Genomic DNA, 22,404 nt, shown 5'->3' with positions numbered 1-22,404 from the left:
TACGTTTGCCATGACCTGTGCACAGCAAATCCTTGATTCCTGCCTTATGCAATACCCAGTTGTCTGAACATACCCTTAGCCTGTTGATACTTGCCCCAAGGTTGGGGCATACTGAAACACTCTGCCTCCTGCTGCATATTAAAACCTTTTGGCCACAGTGAAACATTCGCGTCATTTTTATTCCACAGTATCCAGAGGGATGACCAGTGCAGCAAGTTCACTGAAACGCCTACTCCCCCAAGTACGTTTCGAATTAGGACAGTTTTCTAAAAAAAATAATAACCTGCCCCCTTCCCCTAGTTCCCTATACGCACTTACGGCTCCATTAAGCAGAAAAAAGAAAAAACGAACAGGGAAAGCAAAAAAAAAACCTGCTACCCGAAAGACCACAATATCAGGAAGCGACTGTCACCATGATGAACGTCCAATGTCGTATTTAAAAAGCATAATTTTAACACAAATTGTTGGGAGTTCAGGCAACAGTCCGCTAAAGTTCTACTACCGTTGACCCCTGATCTTCAAAAATTGTAAAGGAAGGTGTCGCCTCCAATATCCTGAGTTCTGCCTAAAGCGTTCCTGTGACCACCTTGTGAAAGACACTCTCAACCGTCAACTAAACCGCCTTCATTTCGCCAGGTTCCCTTTGCACCGAGCTAGCGCCCTAGCCACAGGCTGCTACGCGGCATTCTTTCCGACGCCCTTCCCAAGCGACAGAAGGACACAGGGCCGTTGTTGCGGCCTATGTGCAGGTGCTTTTCCGCACTGTCGAAAAAGTATTTTGCTTGGCTAAAAAAATTCCGAATAGCTGTGCAACCTTTGGTAGGCCTACTCGCAGCTGAAATACAGCGAGAGCTGTGTCGCTACGCATTGCGGGCATGCTTTAACATGAATATTTCTCTGTCATTGAGAGTTCTTAACATATAACATGGTAATATTTCGAAATTATATCTCACGAATGCATTCCGCCTCGAACCCTGTTCACCGGCCGCACGTCGTTCTCGAACCAACGCCTGTCGCCCACACTGCAAACGGCTCCAAACTAGGTGTTCAGTATCGCACGCTTGAAATGCGAATCCGCACACTGCCAACGGTGAACACAAATACACTCTTAACAATGAACTTCGCCGCATAGCACCCTAGTCAACCATTATCCCGAATGATAGCGTTCTCGCCTCTGATTTGTTGAAAACGGGAGGCGTACACTTTTTTTGTATCAATTATGTACTGCATAAGGTACAAAATGCCGTAAGCCTCCTGTTTTCGACAAATCAGGGGCAAGAACGATGCTATTCAGGACGATGGTTTGCTAAGAGCGTGCTATGCGGTGAAGTTCATTTTTAAGAGTGCACGTTTCACATATTCCTCTTCAAATTGCTCAGACTTGTGCTTTCTTCTTTCTCCTTCCAATACGCTCGTTCCGCAGTTGCAGGTTGAACCTAGGCTTCTTCGCTCATCTGGGCACGGCGAGCTTTTAGCCCCTCTGCATTCCGCGCCTTCCTTGCAGCAATCTGTTCTGCTCTAAGAACCTTCCTCGGGGGATTCATCCTGACGAACGGCCTGGCGTGTTGTGGTTTCCACTCCCGCCACCTGCATCACCACACTTCACGTGATACCCAACGTCGCATCGTTCCACCTGCGCAGCGCGCTTCTTCCGTGACTCACCGCGCCGCGATACCTGGGACATATGGCGCACGCACGCTATTCCATGCATAATGCAACGTTCACAGCACATCAGCCAAAGCCGCGAAAGCCTGAAACTCATTCACCGCTTTTACGGCTTTGGCGACCCTCTCGTTCGCACTGTGCTCCGAACGCCGGGAATGCCGACACTACCGTCCTCCGCTTCATTCTTGGAACTATGCCCAATAGAAATTGATGTTCTGAGGCTGGAACACAGAAGAAGGACAAACACACAAAGCATCAAGTGCCAAAGAACAATGAATGAAGAGGGAAGAAAGTCACTGAAAAGGATTAGCCAGCTGTAGGAATTGAACCCGCATCTTCTGGATTACCGGTCCAGGGGCCCGATGCTGAACTTTTCGTTATGTGGATGCTCCGTCCATATATATCGTTCGTTATTGTTTCCTTTGATGACATACGTAAAGTTCGTTACGCTGCTCAATACCGATAGTTATCTTAACCGTAGCGCCTCCCATCGCCAAGAGCGTAGTAGCAAACGTGGCGAATGACAGCACTTGTTTAATTCCCTAGCCGACCAAAATGGCAGCGGCGGTAGATCTCGCTTCGAAAAGGCTTAAGGACAGCGGTGACGTATTGCTCGATCAGTTTTGATAAAGACCGCTTGAAGCAGGAGAGCAAGAAGAACTGTGTCATATTTGTGGTTGTTTTCGCCGTTATACTGTGTTTAGGAAGATGAATACTACCTAGTGCCGGTATTTGCATTCGGTGTCTTTCAGTGTGTCGTGAAGTTCCATTTCACCCTACGTGTGCAGCTGGGACTACGTTGCGTGTGCTGTGAGTGATTTTGTGTGATACAGCAGAAGTAGAGTCCCTAAATAAGGTTATCTAGTGGCTCTTAGTAGAGGTACTTATGGTTCGAGAATGATCTACGTTAACCGAACTGACTTCGGCGAAGGTTCATCACCGGCGCAACTTGCGTGTGCTTCGCAAACTTTCAAAGGTGAACCCGCACCCACGAACTCCCTTTCCAATGTCTGCGTACTGTGGAGTAATAGGACACAAGGAAGCAACGGACGGCGCTGTGATATTGACAGATGCATAACTGTGCATTCAGTAATGAAAATACCGCCGGGAGCAAGGTATGAACATCGATAACCACATAGTGCATGCGCACTGTGTGTCGTCTGCGTGGTACTCGCATTTTGTGTAACACAATATTCGACTTTCAATGCAATCATGAACACAACGACAACAGGGTCGCCTTTTTTTATACGTTTGGATGCATGGTGTAATAGCTGTATTGAATTAACTTTCGGGAATAAATTTCGTCTGCTCTGCAATCTCGTCTCTTCCCTTGTATGTCGTCTGCTTAATGTAGCCCTACCCTTCAAAAACTACGCACAGCAACAACAGCAGCTAGCAGGCTGCACAAGTCAGCCATGATTCTGGTTCTCCGCGTTTCAAACTTCACGGTGCGATAAAGTATACCAATCGTTACGCCCATACCGAAAGCTATCGCTAACCCGCTGCGTGGGCGGGGTTTAGCTGTAGTTTGATGACGTGAAGCGCGGGAGCTTCAAATAATAACGATAACGAACGGTATGTTCAGTTCAACATCGGGCCCCTGGGATCTACCAATTTAACTAAGCTAACACTCCTCCCCAGTGACTTCCAAGGTTGCGTCATATGAAGGGACAGATCACACCAACTCACTCACTCATTCCACTTTCACTGTTACACGTGTTCTCACTCACACACACATTCAAACGACGGGGTCGACGCAAGCGGCATCTGTTGGACACGATGAAAATTGATGTTCTGAGGATGGAACAGAGAAGATGGACAAACACACAAAGCCTCAAGTGCCTAAGAACAATGAAAGAAGTCACTGAAAAGGTGAGCCAGCTGTAGGACTCGAACGCATATTTTCATTCATTCATCTTCTTCTTTATTCATTGCTCTCAGCCTCAGAACATCAACTTCCATCGTGTTCAACAGATGCCGCCCGCGTCGACCTCGTAGTTTGAATGTGTGAGTGAGTGAGAATACATGTAAGAGTGAAAGTTACGCCCAACGCAGCGCAACGATCATCCAACTGCGATTCGACTCCTTCAAACCGGCCTGGCCTCGACCTTGCGACATTTTCAACGGCTTCCTCTAGTCGGCAAAGACCACAGCTGTGCTACTGATGCCATACTGCGAAGCACGTCCCTCCGGCTCACACGCACTCGACAGCTACGTCCACCTCCACTCCTGCCCGATGTTCACCGCACCCCGGCTCCCTTTCCCTGCCGGCCGCGACGCTCGAGCCTCGCGCTCACCTGCCGGTCGCGGCAGTCGCGGCAGCCGATGCCACGGCACGTTCCAGCCGGCGTCTTGGTATCTCACCACGGCTCGCACAACCTCAGCCTCACTCTCACTTAACCTGGGACTCTCAGAGCTTCGGCTCCCGTGTCGGTCGCGGCACCCCAGGACCACGACTCCGACAGCGCCTTACTCTCTTCTCAGCCCTTCTCGGGCTAACGGATTGTCGTTCCCGTTGCTCAGCAGCTGTGATCATTCGTCAACGTGTGCCGTGCCATGCACCTGTTCAACCGTGCACGTCATCCACGGTCGCACTCGCTGTCTTCCTCCAGTTAAGTCGTGGGTTCTTCTGCTTTATCGCCGCTCCGCGTGTGAGAGGGTAGTGACGTGGTAGACCCTGAAGAACGACGAGGATGGACACGCGCCTGGAGCACCTGCTCCTCAGTTCTACCGGCACCGTCCAAGCCTGTGGCCTCGAACATGTGCCTGCTGGAACATTCCATCATCGCCGGTCAGGACTGATGTAGGGGAACACCACCTCCTCTACACACCTTTTACAGATTCGTAGTACATGTAATACTTGAATTTGACTATCATAACACATAATACAAATACTCAAAAGAATTACAGGAATAGTATTATAGTACAAAGTATTAATATTACTTAATATTAATATTACTGCCCACCCCTGCCGCCTGCATATCCTTTTAGGGGCAATATGTGAGCCTCCTGCGCGAGACCAGTGGACGACACGCGACTACTGAAGTTTTTTTTTTCTTACAGCGGCCAGGATGACCTGTGCTTGTACCAGAGTAATACTATTGCATACTATTTCTGATATGCTTTACAGAATCGGTATTTTTCATCATCTCAATTTCACAATCAATTTCAAAGTCGATTGTCGTGCGTTGCCCGTGGCAAGCACCTCGAGTGAATGATGCACAGTTTTTTTTACGTGTATTTTGAGAGCCATTGATTTTATTGAGCTGAAGCATTCACATGAAACCTGAAAATGAGTTTACTGCAACGCGTAGACAAAGGCCACCAACATGGGAAGTCCGTTTGGTCATGTCGGCATGCCCACTACACGACGGAGCACGACGTCGCTCTTCCGCCTAGGCAGTCTCGCTTGCAAGATGTAATATTGATACGGGCAGCACAGCGTGGTGATGGCAATGGTTTAATGGACAGAATGAGAATGACCGTGCGTGACATGCGCCCGCCGCTGCTGACATCGTCGTCGTCGTCGTCGTAACATTGCCCCCCTCCCCGAGGCGTGACCTCCGGGGCACGACAGATGGAGAATGCGGTGCTGCGGGGGGCACAACTGGCGATGTAGTCGAGGATGAGCAAGGCAACGGTGGGGCGGATGATGGAGATATGTCTCGATTCGGTGTCGTACAAAGGGCGGACAGGTGGCCGATGATGGGGCGCTGGTGAATTGACGCTGTGCTGCCTCCACGGGGTCGGTGCCGAGAGTATCCCTCACAGGGCGCTGCCGTCGTGGGCGTCGTCGGGGCTGGGGCATCTTCGGGGCCTCGTCATTGCCGTGTCCGGAACGTCGTCGTCGGCTCGTCATAGGGTCGGGGCTGGGGCGTCGATGGCCACGACAACAGCGCTTTCGAAAAAGGATAGCCCGCACCTCCACCAAATGATACGGGCGGCACAGCGTGGTGATGGCAATGGTTTAATGGACAGAATGAGAATGACCGTGCGTGACATGCGCCCGCCGCTGCTGACACCGTCGTCGTCGTCGTCGTCGTAACAATATAAGGTAGTATTCCGATGCCCGCAGCCGCCTCGCCATAGCCACACGTCGCAGACACGCCCGATGCTATGGTTTACTACGAACTCCTAACCGCCAGCGAGCTGTATGCGGGGACAGGGAAATAGTCAAACTTTTCCGCCCCCACGGTAACTATAGGCGCCATCTATCGTCCGAACTGAGTTTTCGGCGCAGAGATTCGGCACAGTAATTTGTGAGGAGTGAGTCCTATAATGGTATCGCATTTTAAAAATGAACTGGTCACGGTCCGTACAAAGATTATCAATTTCTAGAGCCGACAACGCGACAGAGCAGTGCCCTTGTCTGATTCCGTTTATACCTTACCCCTGTGTCTGGTCACTCGGCTGCAATACGATTTTTATAAACCAGTACCAACTAATACCCGGTCTTGCTCCCGTGTTGCTGCAGTGTATTCCCCGACTTAAGGAATCTCTGCATCACTTTTCGCCGGCTTGAGATCTATGATTCATTATCGGCATTATAAATCGTTGGCATCTACACGATATGAAATTTCACCCCAGAAAGACGTACTCTGGGTGTCGCAGGGTGGGGAAATGTGGGCACGGGCTTTCGGCGTCACTTCATTCTCTCCTGCTGCGGTATTCTTTGCGTCCTACAGTCACTACTTTAGCTACTGTATTGTGTCCCGCTGCAGAGGTTATATAGGTTACGTGAGGAGGAGGAGGAGGTGAAAGGACACTGACAGACATAGGTCGGCGAATTCACTCATGACGGCCATCACCAACATCATTCACCATCACATCACTCAGACTGATGTGATGTTGAACGATGGACAATGATGTGATGTCAGGTTGAGTTTGATGTTGAGTGATCGGCATTATGTGATTTGGTTTTGAAAATCATGTTGAATTATGAGTAATGATGTGATGTTACGTTTGATGTTGAATGACGGGCAATTATGTGATATTGAGTTTGAAGTCCCTGTGATGAGTTTTTCAAGTTGATACCGTCGTTGTTTGTCGGTTTTCATATTGGCAATTCCGGGGGAGGGGCGGGGAGTTGCATAGAAGTATGCTTTGACTAACATGGATATGGTGCCCCAGTTTCAGTGTTTCAGTGATCCTGTCCTTGTGTCTTGTGATAATGAGTTTACCAGTAGCGGGAAGGTTCTAGTCGTATGCGTGACCTTGCTGCCGGTGGAAGGGAGGGGAAGGGTATTTGCTGTTCAACGTTGCATTCAGACTTCGGAGTCGGGATGTCGGTCGGTGGGGCGGCGCTGCACTTGGATGGATGGCATCCTTAAGAAGCGGGGAAGGAAGGTTGACCTTGGCATTCTTGCGCTATTAGTTTTGCATCGCAGGTGTGGTCACTGTGGTGTGGAGCTGGCTCCAGAATAAAGACGCGTCGCGTTGGGATGTTATATCGGGTGTGTGGGAGGGGAGTGGAAGGGCTGCCGTTCAGCGTTGTAGTACTCTGAGTCGGGGGCTCGGTTGCGCTGCACTTGGATGGCATCCGTAAGGGACAGGAGATGAGGGTTGACCTTGGCGTTCTCGCGCTATTAGTTCTGCACCGCTTCAGTGCAGGTGTGCGTGGAGGCGAGCTCCAACGCATAAAGAAGTGACGCATTCGGGCTATTATATCGGTTATGTAAATCAGAGCCTTCTGGCGCTCGTTTTCCTTTTTGTTACTGGTAGCACCGCAACATACCTGCTGCCTGGGGAACTGAGAGAGTAGATGGCAAAATGCGACGGGTATTGTGCAGTATGAACTCTGGGTAGGTCACTGTTACGTGAAGAAAATGATGTCGTCAAGTGCCCGATGTCGTTTTGGGCAACTAGCGCACACCGTGCTTCCGCGTTATGATTTTACGGTGACATTGCCGCAGAAAATTACGCTTCGATATAGCGGGACCGCATTGTCTGATAATAATATAATCACAGATAAATATGTAATAAGAACTCCAGAAATATGCATGCAACCATGTTACCAAAAATATGCACTGACTGTGCACCTCGAAATAGGCATTAAAAGTGTAAATATAAGCATTGTTTTTCATCGTCGTTGGTGCGAACTGCGAAGTCAGACAAAATTTGAGTGCTGTATTAAGAATCACGTGGTAAAATAATAAAGTCGACGCTCAGGAGCATGCAAGAGAGAAGGCATACACCACAAACAGAAATTTTTTGCACTTTTAGCACTGCGCCACTGTGCAGATTGAATAATAATACAGGGTGTTTCCTTATATCTGCAACACATTTTCATAAAACGGGGAGTTGCCTTAGGGCAATTTTACTTATGTCATTGAATTAATCGACGGGGCTGCTACTAGGAAACCAATTTTTTGCTCAATTAGGGGACTAACTAACGAAGATATTTCGGTCAACTTTTTAATTATTGACTTTAGGGAGCACGTTGCGATTTCAACATTAAAGCCTGATCACCACATGATCCGCTCGAACCACTGATGATACGCTAAAGTAATCTCAGCGCGTGCTATAGACCTAAGTATTTCACCTCGGTCTTCCGCTGGAAACAAAGTGATCGCCAAAAGAGCGACGGTGACGTTGATATCTCCGCCCTCACTTAACGTCACAGAAAAACGTCACACACGATGCAAACCCTTATCGCGGTATGTTTCACGATGTTTGTTTTGTTTTTCTTTTTCGTTCCTTTCGTTCCTTCATGTATTCGCAGTCGCTTGCCGCATCAGTCATTTCATCCTGCCGGACACAGCTATTGCCCTTCCGCGGTACGATAAGCGCTGATATGTACTGGTGATGCGCAAAGCTCTTTGCAAGCAAAAAAAGAAAAAGAAAAACAAACAAAGATCGTTTTTCTGTGACGCTAAGTGAGGGCCGAGATATCGACGTCACCGTCGCTCTTTTGCCGACCACTTGAGTTGCGAAACAGGTGGCTGAGGTGAAATAATTAGGCCTGTGGCGCGCGCTGCGATTACTTTCGTGCTTCGTCAGTGGTTCTAGCGCATCATGTGAAGATCAGGCTTTAATATTACAATTGCAATGTGCTCCCTAAAGTCAATAATTAAAAAGTTGATGAAAATATATCTGTAAATTAGTCCCCGAATTGGTAATAAATACGGCTTCCTAGTAGCAGCCCCGTCGAGTAATCCAATGGCGAAAGTAAAACCGCCCTAAGGCAACTCCCCTTTTTATGAAAATTTGTTCTGAAACATGTAGTATGTATTTTACGGCGACGTCACGAACGTGAAAAAAATACACAATTTTTCTCGTTCCTCTTTGAACATGTTTTACTTCTATAGCCATTGCGAAAAAAAATGATCATTTAAAATTTTTTCGATATATTTCAAGAATCGATAGACACCAAATTTATATGACTACCGCTTTTCGTTTTTATAAAAAAGCATGAAATATGAGTACACATATACACCGACTGAAAGCTCATTGAACCATGTCACTCTGTGTCGCCATCTGCTGTCGCACAGGGAAAACTGCGCCGACCGTATCCATCCGCCGAGCAAGCGGTGCGCATGCGCAGCATAGTGCTGGCTCGTATGGGTGGTGTGGGGGTGTGGATGACACCATCCTGGTTCCTGCATCGTCTTTCTCTCTCTTCTCATTACTTTAATGGCCCACTGACTTAGGGCATGACCTCCGACACCAGTACAAATGGTTGCTTAGCTGCTCGTAAAGGGATTATCCTCTGAGCCTTCGTAGTCGTGGCCCGTGTAATGTAAAGAGAAAGCACACTGAGACCAAAAACCCTCCTCGATGCCAATACATATAGAGACCAAAAACCCTCTTCTTTTCTCTCTCTCTCTCTCTCTCTGCGCACGGTGCGCGTATAGAGAAGTGAGACGAGTTTGTTAGCTTCACGTGAAACGTCAATTTGCCCGATTTTGCCGGTTAGAGTTTGTGCGGACTCAGTCAACTGTTTGAACTGTCTCATAAGGCTAACGAGAATTTCTCGTATTTCCGGTTAGTGTAAGCCGGGCTTTACAGTCATTCCACCAACGTTGTTTGTTCATGTTTTAAACACGTTGACCCTTTCACTGTTTACAAATAGAAGGCACAACCGGAAGTTGGGTAGGGTTCCCAGTGTCAGCGGCCACATGTGGCGCCACGCCGTGTCACTCATTTCAGTTAAACCCTTTCACTGTTTACAAATAGTGAAAGGGTTGAGCTCAAATGAGTGACAAATGACTCAAATGAGGGCGTGGCGCCACATGCAGCCGCTTCGGACTCTAGGCAACTTCCGGTTGTGCCTTCTGTTGGAAAACAGTGAAAGGGTGAATAGTATCTTGTGCGTGCATGTGTGCAGTGAACGGTTTCTCGATTCGTTCGAGATGCATAGTAATGGTAGGAGAACTAATTTCATTGTACTACTACGCAGCTCTCCCTTCTTCATCCGGTTGCGGCTTCGAAGAATCAATTAAGATTCAGTTTGAATGCGTTCCCGAGCTGGCTAAAATAGACGAGTTCGGAGAACACACCGGATTGGGAACTCTGCAGAAAGACAATGCTCAGGACCACAAGATTGGATGCTGGTAAGCGATTGAGTTGATACATCTCTATACAGGTTTACGTAAAGCTTTCTGCGCACTGTGCTGCGTCTTTGGTTCAGTACGACAAAAAGCGGAAAAAATACAAGATGAACAACTGTTGACTATGAACTATTGTGAAAATACCAGTTTTAAAGTGGATTACGTTAGGTGGGCTCGCACCACTTAGGCATCCATGCATTATACCTGGCTGGAAAGCTTCACGACTCTCCCGAAACTCACATCTTCATTTGCTTCTTTATCACATGACATCACATCACGACTCTCACACTGAAAGCATGTGACGAACTTAACGCAAAGGGCGCTTGCTACGGGGCTCAGAAAGGTCGTTGGAGGGCGCTAAGCGCAAAATGTGATGACACGTCTGAGAGTAACAAAATGACGGTTTAGAGCATGCATCTTAAGAATCCATTTCTGGCAATAACTTGACGACAGGGTTCGAAATCTCTAGCCGTTTTTTTGCAAATCCCAGATTTCGTGGTTTCTAAATGTGGATCCCGGAACTGGATCGGGATTTTTCGCAACTATCCCCAAGATGTCGTATGGGACTGTATCCACCTGCGTAACCACGCTATCACAAATTGCGATACAATGCGCGTTTCTTGTCATCCCCACCGTGCATTCTAGTACAGGAAAACGCAAGAAAAAGAAAAACTCGTCACGGGCCAGAAGTTTTCCGCGTATTCTACTGAGAATTCGCACCGTGCCGGAATATCGACTTTGCGTTAAAACGCGTCTCCTCTTGTCGTCTGCCAATCTTATGGCTGCGCCCCAGGATATTTCCCGCAGTGAGCAGCGCACGAGAAGTAATGTTGACCTCTTGTACTTACGAGGCAGCTAAGTTTTTCGCATTTTCCGCTGGAGTATTCTGGGGAATGTCGCTTGTGTGAATACATGGGATGGTGCGTTTTGCATTTCTACCCTTCTACTCATCCACAGTAACTGTGGTGTTCTGTCTGGAGCAGCCGAGTCTAGTTTTCTGAAAAGCCTGTAGCCATTTTCTCTTTTTACTTTCAAATGTACGTATTCGTGAGGATCAAAAGAACAAAAAGGGAGATTCTGTAGAGAGGGAGATTCTGCAATATTTTGTGTAGCCTTATGGATCGGAAGGCTCCTTCTGATTTCGTAGCAGATTTAATGCTATACTTGAGGCCTGAGGGCCTCAGGGTCTCAGCTGTGGTTTGTGTCGTTCACGTGAGTCAGCAGATAGGAGGTTGGTTAGGTTTCGGATTGCAAATGATATTTTCCGGGAAAGAGACGTTCGAAACCAAAAGTCAGTAAGACACCGTTGTTTCCTTTTCACTCGTACCGCTGAATATTAGTTGTCAAGAAAGCCGAAACTTATTATCCCGGAATCCCGGAAATTGGCCTCGCGAAATCTCGGTACCCGGACCCTACTTGATCATATGTGAAGTTTCATACACCCGTATACCAGAAACAGTGTGATGACGGCTGTCAGCGTCCTCTGCCATGCTCACCAGCTATAGCAACACATGCCCCTCCCCACCCCCCCGGCTACAATCTCAACTACTCCAACTTTGTATTCTGCGTCAAAGCTCCATACATATAACGTTTACTCAAATACGCAGCGACAACGACTACCGCATGAGTGGTGCACACAGCGCTTGAACTCACCTTGGAGGGGAGGGAGCATCAGCACACAGTTGCCAAGGTGTATGGTGGTACACTATGACCGTGTCTCGTAGCGAATCACGGTGTGCGCCAATGTGTCACGTAAGCGAACTAAATCTGGCACAACCTTTTCTTTAAAGCTTTCAAGCCTTGTGTAATATGTGGGGCCTATGCACTATGAGTAGTTGTCCTATGGCCAAGAGTTTTCTCTAATCCAAGAGAAGCCTATTCTAATCCAATTCTAAGCGAAAATCCAGTTCTAATCCAACACAATCCAGTTGTAATCCAACACAAGCCAATTCTAAGCCATCTAATTTGTGTCATTAGCTCCGCCCACTTCACGTTCATTGGCCCATGCTAAGCCTACTGATCGTTGATTGGTTGACCGTAGCACCGCTCCTTTATGCTAATTAGTTGGCTTGGCTCCGCCCACTTCACGCTGATAGGCCCATGCTAATTACTTGGCTCCGCCCACTTCACGCTGATTGGTGCGTGCTGATCGCTGAGCTTTTATGCTAATTAACCGGCTCCACTGATTGGTCCATTCTAAGCCTACTGATCACTTTCCACATTTTACAGACTTTCTAAGCACTCTAATTGGCCGTCTCCAATCTAAGCCTACCGATTGGCCCGTTATAAGCCCACTGATTGGCTGACTCACATAGCCTTCACTAGCGCCCGCCCGCTCGGCAGTGGCCCCGCTGTGCCTCTATCTCAGATGTCCAAACTTACCTCGTGCCACCAGATGGCGCTAAGCCCACTGATTGGCCGACTAACATAGCCTTCACCAGCGCCCGCCAGATGGTGTGCTCGGCAGTGGCTCAATCTCAGATGTCCAAACTTACCTCGTTAGAGTGCCACCAGATGGCGCAACTCTTTACTGGCTCTGCCTACTTCATGCTGATTGGTCCATTCTAAGCCTACTGATCCAGACTTCTAATCCAGACCACGCTATGCCTACTGATTGGTCCTTCACACTGATTGGTCCATTCTAAGCCTACTGCACAGTGATTGGCTAGCCTGAATTTGTCGGCACCGGGCCGTGGCTTTAGACAAGACACAACAATTGTTGATTTCAACATTTATTTGGTATAACAGCCTCTTGCCATTGGTCCATCTGTGGGTTGGTCAACTGCATCAGAGAGATCATTGGTCACACATGTATCAATCCACTCATTGGTCCATAATTCTATGATGTCATCTCTTGCACTCATTGCTAGCCGGTCACGCAGCTCCCTCGGTAGATGCCATCTGCTATTGGTTCATGTAACTGCAAGTGGTCCGCTCGTTGTCCCATCTGACTGCAAGTGGCCACTCACCAACTGCTATTGGTCCATTGAACTGCAAGCCACCCATTGGTCGCTCACACTCATCTCTAGATGAGATAAGTGTAGCCAGGGTTATTGGAACCTTCTACCCAATTGGTTCACATTTCTATCCGGTCATCTCTAGCGCTTATTGCTAGCCGGTTACTCAGCTCCGTCGGTAAACACCAACTGCCATTGGTTCATCTAACTGCAAGTGGTCTGCTCATTGGCCCATCTGACTACAAGCGTCTCATTGGTCACTCAAAGGCACTCATGGCCACTCATCTCTTGAGCTCCCTAACAGACTCCAACTGTGATTGGTCACTTCCACTCATTGCTAGATCTAACTGCTTTTGGTCCGTCGAACTGCAAGCCACTCATTGGTCACTCCCTCTAATCTCTAGATAAGATAATATAAGTTTAACTGTGGCCTATTGGAACTTTAGCCATGATGTGTTTAGTTTAGGGGCGGGGTCTTACGCTGGTAGGCTCCCACTGCTATTGGCCCATGCCTCCATCCGGCTGCTCACTGGTTCACAATGAAACTTTTTCGCAACGTTTCTGCGCATGCTCTGACGGCGCCGAAGAAGGTTCCCTACATATACAATAGATGGCGCTGGTTTTCAGGTTTCAGGTTTATTTGGTAATGTGCACGCGCAAAAGGGACACAGTCCCCGACATGGCGAGAGCACAGCCAATACAATCAAACAAACAAGACAGTGAAGACGATAATCTATTAGTATAAAGCAGTAATAAAATAATAAAGTAATAAAAGCAAAACAAATCTTACAACGATACGTATTCATCGATCAATGCTCCGAAGAGCTACAAGAGAACACCTGCTAATTCTTTTCTGAAAGTTCGAACAGAGTCGCATTTCACCATTAAATCATAAAAGCTGTTAAAATACTTAGCAGCTAAGAAAGACAATCTTTCTTCCCCATATTTCGTCCTGCATCTAGGGATACAAACCAGTGGAGCAGTACGTAAGAGATAAGGAACAACGAGAGTATTAATACCATATTTACTACAAAAAATGTCCGGGTTCTTTTTAAATTCCTTGAAAAATTTTAACACCAAGTTATGCTGATACATAGCCTGTACACTTAAAATGCGATGTTTTTTCATGATGTCGCTTACAGGCGAAAGAAACGGCAGATTACCAACGGCCCGAACAGCCTTGTTTTGGGAGCGTTGAATAACTGAAAAATTGGTTGGGGACGTCGAACCCCAAACCAAAATACAGTACGATAACCGCGAGAACACCAATGAATAGTAAAGAATCAATTTAACATGCATGGGGAGTATCATTCGTGCTCTGTTGAGCAGCCCGATAGCCTTTGCGAGCTCCTGCCTCAACATTTGAACATGACTATTCCAGGAGAGATTCTCTTGAAAAACAACTCCCAAAAACTTCAATTCATGTACACGCGCCACAGGGGCACCATTGAGGACAACATTTGGTTCAGAGACCAGCATTTTTCCGCGCGGTCTAAACAACATATACTTAGTCTTACTAACGTTAAGGCGCAAGTGGTTCGCTAGTAGCCAGCTACTCAAATCACTCAACAAAATGTTCAGTTTGTTTGCAACTGAATTTTCAGACTCACAAGGGAAAAATATATTCGTGTCGTCCGCATACAAGACGAAACTAACATCGCTCGACGCATTTACAATGTCATTGATAAACACCAAAAATAGCGTGGGACCTAAAATGGACCCCTGTGGCACACCACTAGTTACAGGTAACGTTTGTGAGCGCACACCATTTACAACAACATACTGGGAGCGACCATGGAGATAGTCATTGAAAAGCTGATGAGCAATACCCCGGATACCGTAGAACGATAATTTCTCCAATAAAATCTTGTGGCTTAAGGAATCGAATGCTTTCGCAATATCTAAGAACAAACCAGCTGTCATAAGACGATGTTCAAAATTTTCCAGAATTCGCTCTTTCACGAATAAAAGTGCAGATTCTGTGGAACTGTCTTTCAAAAACCCATACTGGGCAGTGGTAATTGCGTTACATGACCGCAGATAAGAAACTAATCTATTGTTTAACAATCTCTCCACAATTTTCGAAAATAGGGGAAGAACAGAAATTGGTCGGTAGTTACTGAAGCCAGGTACACCACCTTTTTTAATTATGGGTGTCACCCGCGCGACTTTAAGCCCTTCAGGGAATACTCCATATAGGTTATATACTTGCACCCTCTTTGCAAAGAAGGCTGAGGCTGGCGATGGACAGCCGCAACGCGGGTGTGAAAAAAGGTCCATTCTAGCTGCATTGGTGACTCATTTCTATCCAACTGCTTATTGGTTCATATTTGTAGATAGAGAGCCAGCGTTAGAAGGCCCATTCATTGCTGAACATGAATAAAACAGCTTACATCAACCTGGCGCCACCTCCTGCTGTTCACACTTCTCATAGCCACAGTTGCTAATGGGAAATAAAATAAAACGTGTTCAGGGTATGATGTACACATCTCAAAACACTCTAACCACCTACATAGAACACAAGTAAAGTTGGCTTGACCTGGTTGCATGTGTGCGTTAGGTGACCGTGGGAACAAGCCTAGGATTGGTTTTCCTACCGTGCGTTCTTTGCACTTCAACATAAAAATTGATTTCAATGGTTATCAAGCAGAATGGCAAAAAAAAATTCACAAATGTCGTGATGCTAAGCATCGAAGCCCGCACGCGTTCGAAATAAAATAGCTGAGCAGGAAGTAGCACGTGATCAAGAAAATATCGATAGTTGATGCTGTGAAGAGAAGCTGGTTTGAGAGAAAAACAATTTGAATGATCAAGAAACCATATAGAGCTGTGAAGCTTGGGCTCGTTTTTGTTTTAGACAGCGTGCGTTGCACTTGAACATGCGAAATTAACTAAATCAAGCATAATGACAAAGCATAGTGGTGCTATGCGGTGAGGCTCAAGATTGTTTCTCGCACTGACGCTCCAACGCTTCCTAAACAATGCTATGCAGTGAATCGCATCGCATGTTTATCGTTTCTACTGCATCGCACGTACTCAGTCTTAAAAAGAAGACTCAACCCAAGCAGAGTACGAAGAAACACAATTTCAGATTGCCTTCAGAGCTCTCCCAGAACATTCTGTGCAAACATAGCCAGCGTATATTTCACGCAACACACCTCGCACGCGTTCCTTCGAGACAAAGGACTACTGAACAGTAAGAAGCACTATGAACAGGTTCAGCTCAGAACAAATGTGCTCACCTTAGGAGCATCGCAGACGCGCACATAGATTCACGAGCACCATGCTGCAATATCTGAAGCACGAATTTCCGACGGCGCGTGGACAGCTCACGCGACTTTAGCCTGCCCATGTCGGCGTATATTGCGGTTTTAGACAGTGTGCGTTGAACATAAGAAATTAACTAAATCAAGCAGAATGATAAAGCACAGTGATGCTATGTGGTGAGGCTCTCACTGACGCTCCAACGCTTATTAAATCGAAATTGGTTGGTGCTATGCAGTGAAGCTTCGCGCGTACTCACTCTTAAAAACAACATTCAACCCAAGCTGAGTATGAAGAAACACAATATGAGATTGCTCTCCCGCAGAACATTCTGCGCAAATATAGCCTGCGTATATTCACACCTCCGCGTTCCTTCTACACAGAGCTCTACTAGAAGCACCCATATTAGAAATATAAATTTAGGATGATGCAATGCTCGTCGCATAATGAACAAGTTCATCTCATTAAAAAAATGGGCTCATTTTAAGAGCATCACAGACGGGCACATAGATTCACAAACTCGCGGTACAGCAGGGCACTAATTTCGGCCGCGTGGACAACTCACACGATTTTAGCCTGCCCGCGCACACCTCGCAAAATGCGCCGATATAGACACCACCAAAATGTCGCGCACCTTCCAGGTTCACAAGTGTACCCCCATGTCGACAAAGACCGTGCTCAGCTTATCGTGCCAGCCGCACAGAAAACTAGATAGCCGGAACACAGGCGCGTAATATACCCCTCTCGGTCCGTGCCCCAACATGTTAGGGCCATCTGTTTTATATCAATGCTCGCTTGTTTCTCTACGGTTGCAAGTCCGAGAAACTGGGTCACCTTGAAGATGAGCCTGCCACAACGTGTTCGAGCCATCTGTTTTATATCAAAGCTTCGGAGGTCGTAAATCACGTTTTTCGAGTCATCGAGGCCACTCGTATTAAAACGTATACCGAAAGTAAACAGTGATCACACAACGCTGTGATACATGTGACGCATGTAGATAACGATACATGAGTGACCAATGATCTCTCTGATGCAGTTGACCAACCCACAGATGGACCAATGGCAAGAGGCTGTTATACCAAATAAAGGTTGAAATCAACAATTGTTGTGTCTTGTCTAAAGCCACTGCCCGGTTCCGACAAATTCAGGCTAGCCAATCACTGTGCAGTAGGCTTAGCGTGGACCAATCAGGTCCGGCTGTTGGTAGGCTTAGAATGGACCAACCAGTGTGAAGGGCCAATCAGTAGGCATAGCGTGGTCTGGATTAGAAGTCTGGATCAGTAGGCTTAGAATGGACCAATCAGCATGAAGTAGGCAGAGCCAATAAAGAGTTACGCCAGCTGGTAGCACTCTAACGAGGTAAGTTTGGACATCTGAGATAAAGCCACTAACGAGCACACCATCTGACGGGTGCTGGTGAAGGCAATGTTAGTCGGCCAATCAGTGGGCTTATAACGGGCCAATCGGTAGGCTTAGATTGGAGACGGCCAATCAGAGCGCTGAGCGTGTTTCGTAACGATATGTCTAGCACTGTACGTGAAAAACACTTACCGTGTAATCAGGTACCTGGTGAGAACTGACAGGGAAGCGTTGCTAGGACAGGAAAGGTATACCGCCTCTGGGTACCGCGACACAACACCATTTCATCCCAATGACTTTGAGCATGGGCATGGTGAAGCTGAAGTAGTCCTCCGTGTCTGCTCTTTTTTTTGATCATTCGGTATTCGCTTGCGGACTCCAAGTCCCTTCCCCCGTGAGATGACAGCATCTCACGTCGGCAGAAGAACCACAACCAGACTTGTGCCCGTTACTCGAAAAAATTAATTGATTGCCAATTACTCGACTCCAAATGTAAGTGAGTAACGAGTAGAAAAGTAATGCGTTACTCCGGTCGTTACTTTGCATTCACGAAAATTCTACCCGTCTTTGTGTGCCTCAGAAAAGAAAGAAAAAAAGGTTCAACAGCGGAACAGATGAAATAACACGACAAACGCGTGTAGGACAAGTAGATATGTACTGTACGTCTACCTTATTTATCGTCCGGGAAGACGTTGACCCGATTGTAGAATAGCATTGCGTGGAACTTCCCCATGACTCACTAAACCTCCAAAGGTTCAGGTACCACCACACTTTTGTAGGAATAGATTAGGGAGAGCGACCCTGAAATGTCAGAATGTCATTACAACGAACTCCGCTTGCTATAGTAGAACGGCCCAACAAAGGCTGACGGCACGAGAGGCTTGAGGGGCAGAGCATCTCAAAGATAAGTAAATCTCTGCCGGAAAAGTAATCAATTAATGGGATATCGATTATTCAGAAAAGTAATTGATTACTCGCAAAATTACTTTGACAGTACAGTAACTGATTACTCAAAAAGTAATTGATTACAAGTAACGCAATTACTAGTTACGCGCAAGTCTAACTCGTCGCAACTAACAGAGACCAGCCTAACTATAAGCAGCCGACGGTACGACTACCATGTTTATTCCCTGTCAAGACATTGACCCTTTGAGGACTCAACAGTAGAAAACCTAAGGGACTGACAACTAGTATGTACTGGGAAGTTGCACATGACTCACAAGGATTCCGGAGCATGACCCACTACGCTGTGACACTACAGTGGGGAAAGAGGAGTAGGGGGATTAGGTAGAGGGGCATAGAATTCCAGAACGCTATTATGATGACTTCCACTCACTACACTACAACGGCCCAACAAAGACACAGCAAATTTGGTACAGAGCATTAGTATTAGGAATGTGGCTCTACTTCAAAAGTAACCCAAGCAGCAATATTGGGCCCACATTGCCAATATTGGGCCAAGATGTTGTGCTGCTTGGGAATTGATTACTCAAAATTGTAATCGGATTACTCGAAAAATTACAAAAACAGTACAGTCGTCCCCCGTTTATCCGGAGGGTGCCGTTCCCGGCGAAATCGTCCGGATACCGGGGCATCCGGATAAATGAAACGACCGAATAGAAACGTCATACAGAGCAAGGTTTAATTAAAACACAGAAAGCTCGTGAATGACAGCGTTTCATAGTAGTGTAGGCACTCAATTCCTGCAAACTTTTGCTAATTGCATAGACTTGAGCCACGTTGTTGCGCTGCTAGAAAAATGTCAGTGCAGTCCTTAATGCCGATCCCGCATGCTCAACTGTCACAACAGGGGCTTCTTCCTCAACGGGGCCTTCTTTCTCACTGGCGTCATCGCCACCCTCTTGGGTTATGGTCAACGTACCTTTATGGTCAACGTACCTTTATGGTCAACGTGACCGAACGCACACAAATAGAAAAGGGGGTCATCGTCCCCTTCGGGAGAATGTAGGTCACTGACGTGTGACAGGAATAACCCAAACACAGCGAAAATGGTGACGAAGTGGGGTCAGCGTCTCCTTTTATTCACGCTAGTCCGGATAACTGAAGCTGAATTACAAGAATTTTCGACTTTCGTTTCATGGAGTTCTTGTCCGAGTCCGGAAGCTGAAGTCCGGATAAACGCGAACAAAATACATGGAGGAAAATCTGTTCCCGTGCCTTTTGTCCGGATACCGCGGGATCCGGATAACTGAAGTCCGGATAAACGGGGGTCGACTGTAATTGATTACAAGTAACTCAATTACTTCTAACGCGTTACGTACAAGTCTGACCGGAACCAATGGCAGCTTGCATGTCGTTGGTGCCGCTAGGTATAGGGTCCTAATAACACTCACTAATAAGGATAACGAACGGTATGTTCAGTTGAGCATCGTGCCCGTTGTCGACATTTTTAGCATACACTCTAAATATAGGGTATGACAGCATAATGCACTTCACCGGGTTCGTTATGTGTTTTGCTTTCTTTTGTCTTTTTCTTTCAGTATGGAGAAAGTACTAGCAAGATGTTACCGAAGGAAACAGCCCAGGGGCTGTTCTTCACTCGTGGAGCGGATGATCAGCGACAACAAGGATACAGTGAAGAACCTCGGCGGTGGCCCGTGCAACTACGAGTGTCTCAATGGAAGTGTTACTCTGAAACCCACGTGGGTCCTGGCTACCGTTGCCGTTTTTGCGTCGCTTCTTTTCAAGCAAAACCTTCAATAGCGGAAAGAACATCGCGGTGTTCTCGATTATCCCAGCCGACGGAGAATTTAAAGACGCATCGATTGAAACCAATGCCATTAGAATCTGTGTGCAAATTACTTCACAGTGTCATTTCAAAGCCGTGGTAGCCCTCTTTATGGTATAGGGCGGGCGTTGTTGCTTTTGTGTTACTGAATCTTTCATGTGATAAAGGTGCGTTGACTTCGTCAAAGGCCACGAGTGTGAGGGCTACGTCCTCAATAAATAAATAAATTCCCATTTATTGACATCCGTTAAGGAAAATGTCATTATGGAACAAAATCCCATGAATTCCACAGATTCACAAGGATATACCTGCGCAAACCTGTTGAAAGCAGATTATATACAGCCGCCCTGAGGGTAAATTTCCAAACGAAGAAAGTGTGGCAAAGGTGCCACGGAAGAAAGAGCCGACAACCAGCTAGTTCAGTGTCAGAACTGGAAGTGGTTTATTCCAGGCGCTCGCGCTCGGGTCTGTTGAGCGCTCGTCGTCGCTTGCTCCAGCGAGCTGGGCGCTCGTCGTCTTTAGGCGGCGAAGATGCCGACGAGTTACGTATGGACCGACATGCGGTTCGCAGAAAACGGAGGGCAGTGACAGCCCACTGGTTGGGGTGCAGGACGAGGGCAAGGAGAGTGGCAAAGGAAAAGTCATTACAGCCAATCTGGAGTAGACCGCAACGAAGGTGAAGGTGCTATTGACAATACAGGAGTTCGTGAGAGATGTCAGCTTCCATGCCACAGACAGTGCAGTTTGGGGAACTTAACCGGCCCATTTCGAAGGGAAGCGACGGATTACGTTTTAACATATTGAGTCGTAGGTGGCAGAGGAGATATTCTTCTATATACGACTGCAGTGGCAAGCGACGACAAGCTCCATCAATGGGTCGATAGACCGTAGGAATGAGTTATAAATGGTATAGTTCCGACACGGAACTGCCGGGCACATGCGGCACACCGACAAAGAACATGTAAACAGCATGTGGAGGCTGTAAGCGGCAGACGCGCCAGGGCCGAAGTGTCATCAGCCATAGCGCATATCTCGCTACTGCGTTAGCTCGGATGTTTCCATACAGGCCATGGCCAGCGACCCATTGGAACGTGATGTTGTGACCAGTGGCTAAGAGTTGAGTGAATTTCTGAAGTGTCATGGCGCGCAAATCACTTACGCTGGGGCGATATGACGATAATATATCTAATGAGGCCTTGCTGTCGGTAAGAATGACCCACGTTTCCTGCCCAATGGGTGGTTTTCAAGTTGAGAAGTGGCGCTACGCATGCTGGGTCTTCGAACTTCAGGTCCGAAATTTCGCTCAATTGGAGCAAACCAAAACTTTATAAACTCTGGCTTAAACGACAACCAAGATGAGTTCGCCTGGGAACGCTTGCCTCACAAAGAAGTAAGGTACTTTAACAGATACTCCGCACGTACTTTTCTTGTGACAAAGTTTAGATTCCGTGACACATGTTTGACGTGACACATGCGCATGTTTCGGTTTCGTTCGGCGTTCGCTTTGAAATCGCGATCTATTGCTGTGCGAAATGTTGTGTTACAACGCGGTCAATTAGACGCTTCAGAGAACAAAGATAAGAAGCAACATTTCAGATATGGCACAACAAAATGTACAGGCAATGTATTTTATGCAGCAATCTTCCGCACTCTCAGGATAGTACGCATGTAGTCGTTTCCTTTTTGTTTGGAACGAAGCAGTGGCTTTAGTGATATAGACGACCCTCTGTTTACAAACATGTGACGTCACGAGAAGACCGGTTCGAGGTTATAGACGACCTGCACCCCTACGTCATCAATTACGTTTCGCCGCCGCGCAAAGCATGCTGGTGGGCACCTATCAACCTTATCAGCCTATCAG

The 22,404-nt window shown here is 47.0% G+C and overlaps 1 protein-coding gene across 1 annotated transcript in view; it reads left to right on the top strand.

The window, feature by feature from the left end:
- Positions 1 to 20,786, top strand: part of LOC135385179 (uncharacterized) — a 45,982-nt gene extending 25,196 nt beyond the window's left edge. Inside the window, exons 2-3 of the mRNA XM_064614369.1 lie at positions 10,064 to 10,217; positions 20,296 to 20,786. Coding sequence (XP_064470439.1) covers positions 10,064 to 10,217; positions 20,296 to 20,518 — 377 coding nt within the window. The 3' untranslated portion in view covers positions 20,519 to 20,786. The remainder of the gene's footprint in view (positions 1 to 10,063; positions 10,218 to 20,295) is intronic.
- The last annotated feature ends 1,618 nt before the right edge of the window (positions 20,787 to 22,404 follow it).

The sequence above is a fragment of the Ornithodoros turicata genome, chromosome 2 (genome assembly GCF_037126465.1).
Source record: "Ornithodoros turicata isolate Travis chromosome 2, ASM3712646v1, whole genome shotgun sequence".
Taxonomy (NCBI): Eukaryota; Metazoa; Arthropoda; class Arachnida; order Ixodida; family Argasidae; genus Ornithodoros; species Ornithodoros turicata.
The sequence above is the reverse complement of the archived record's forward strand: the minus strand, read 5'-3'. Positions and strand labels throughout refer to the sequence as shown.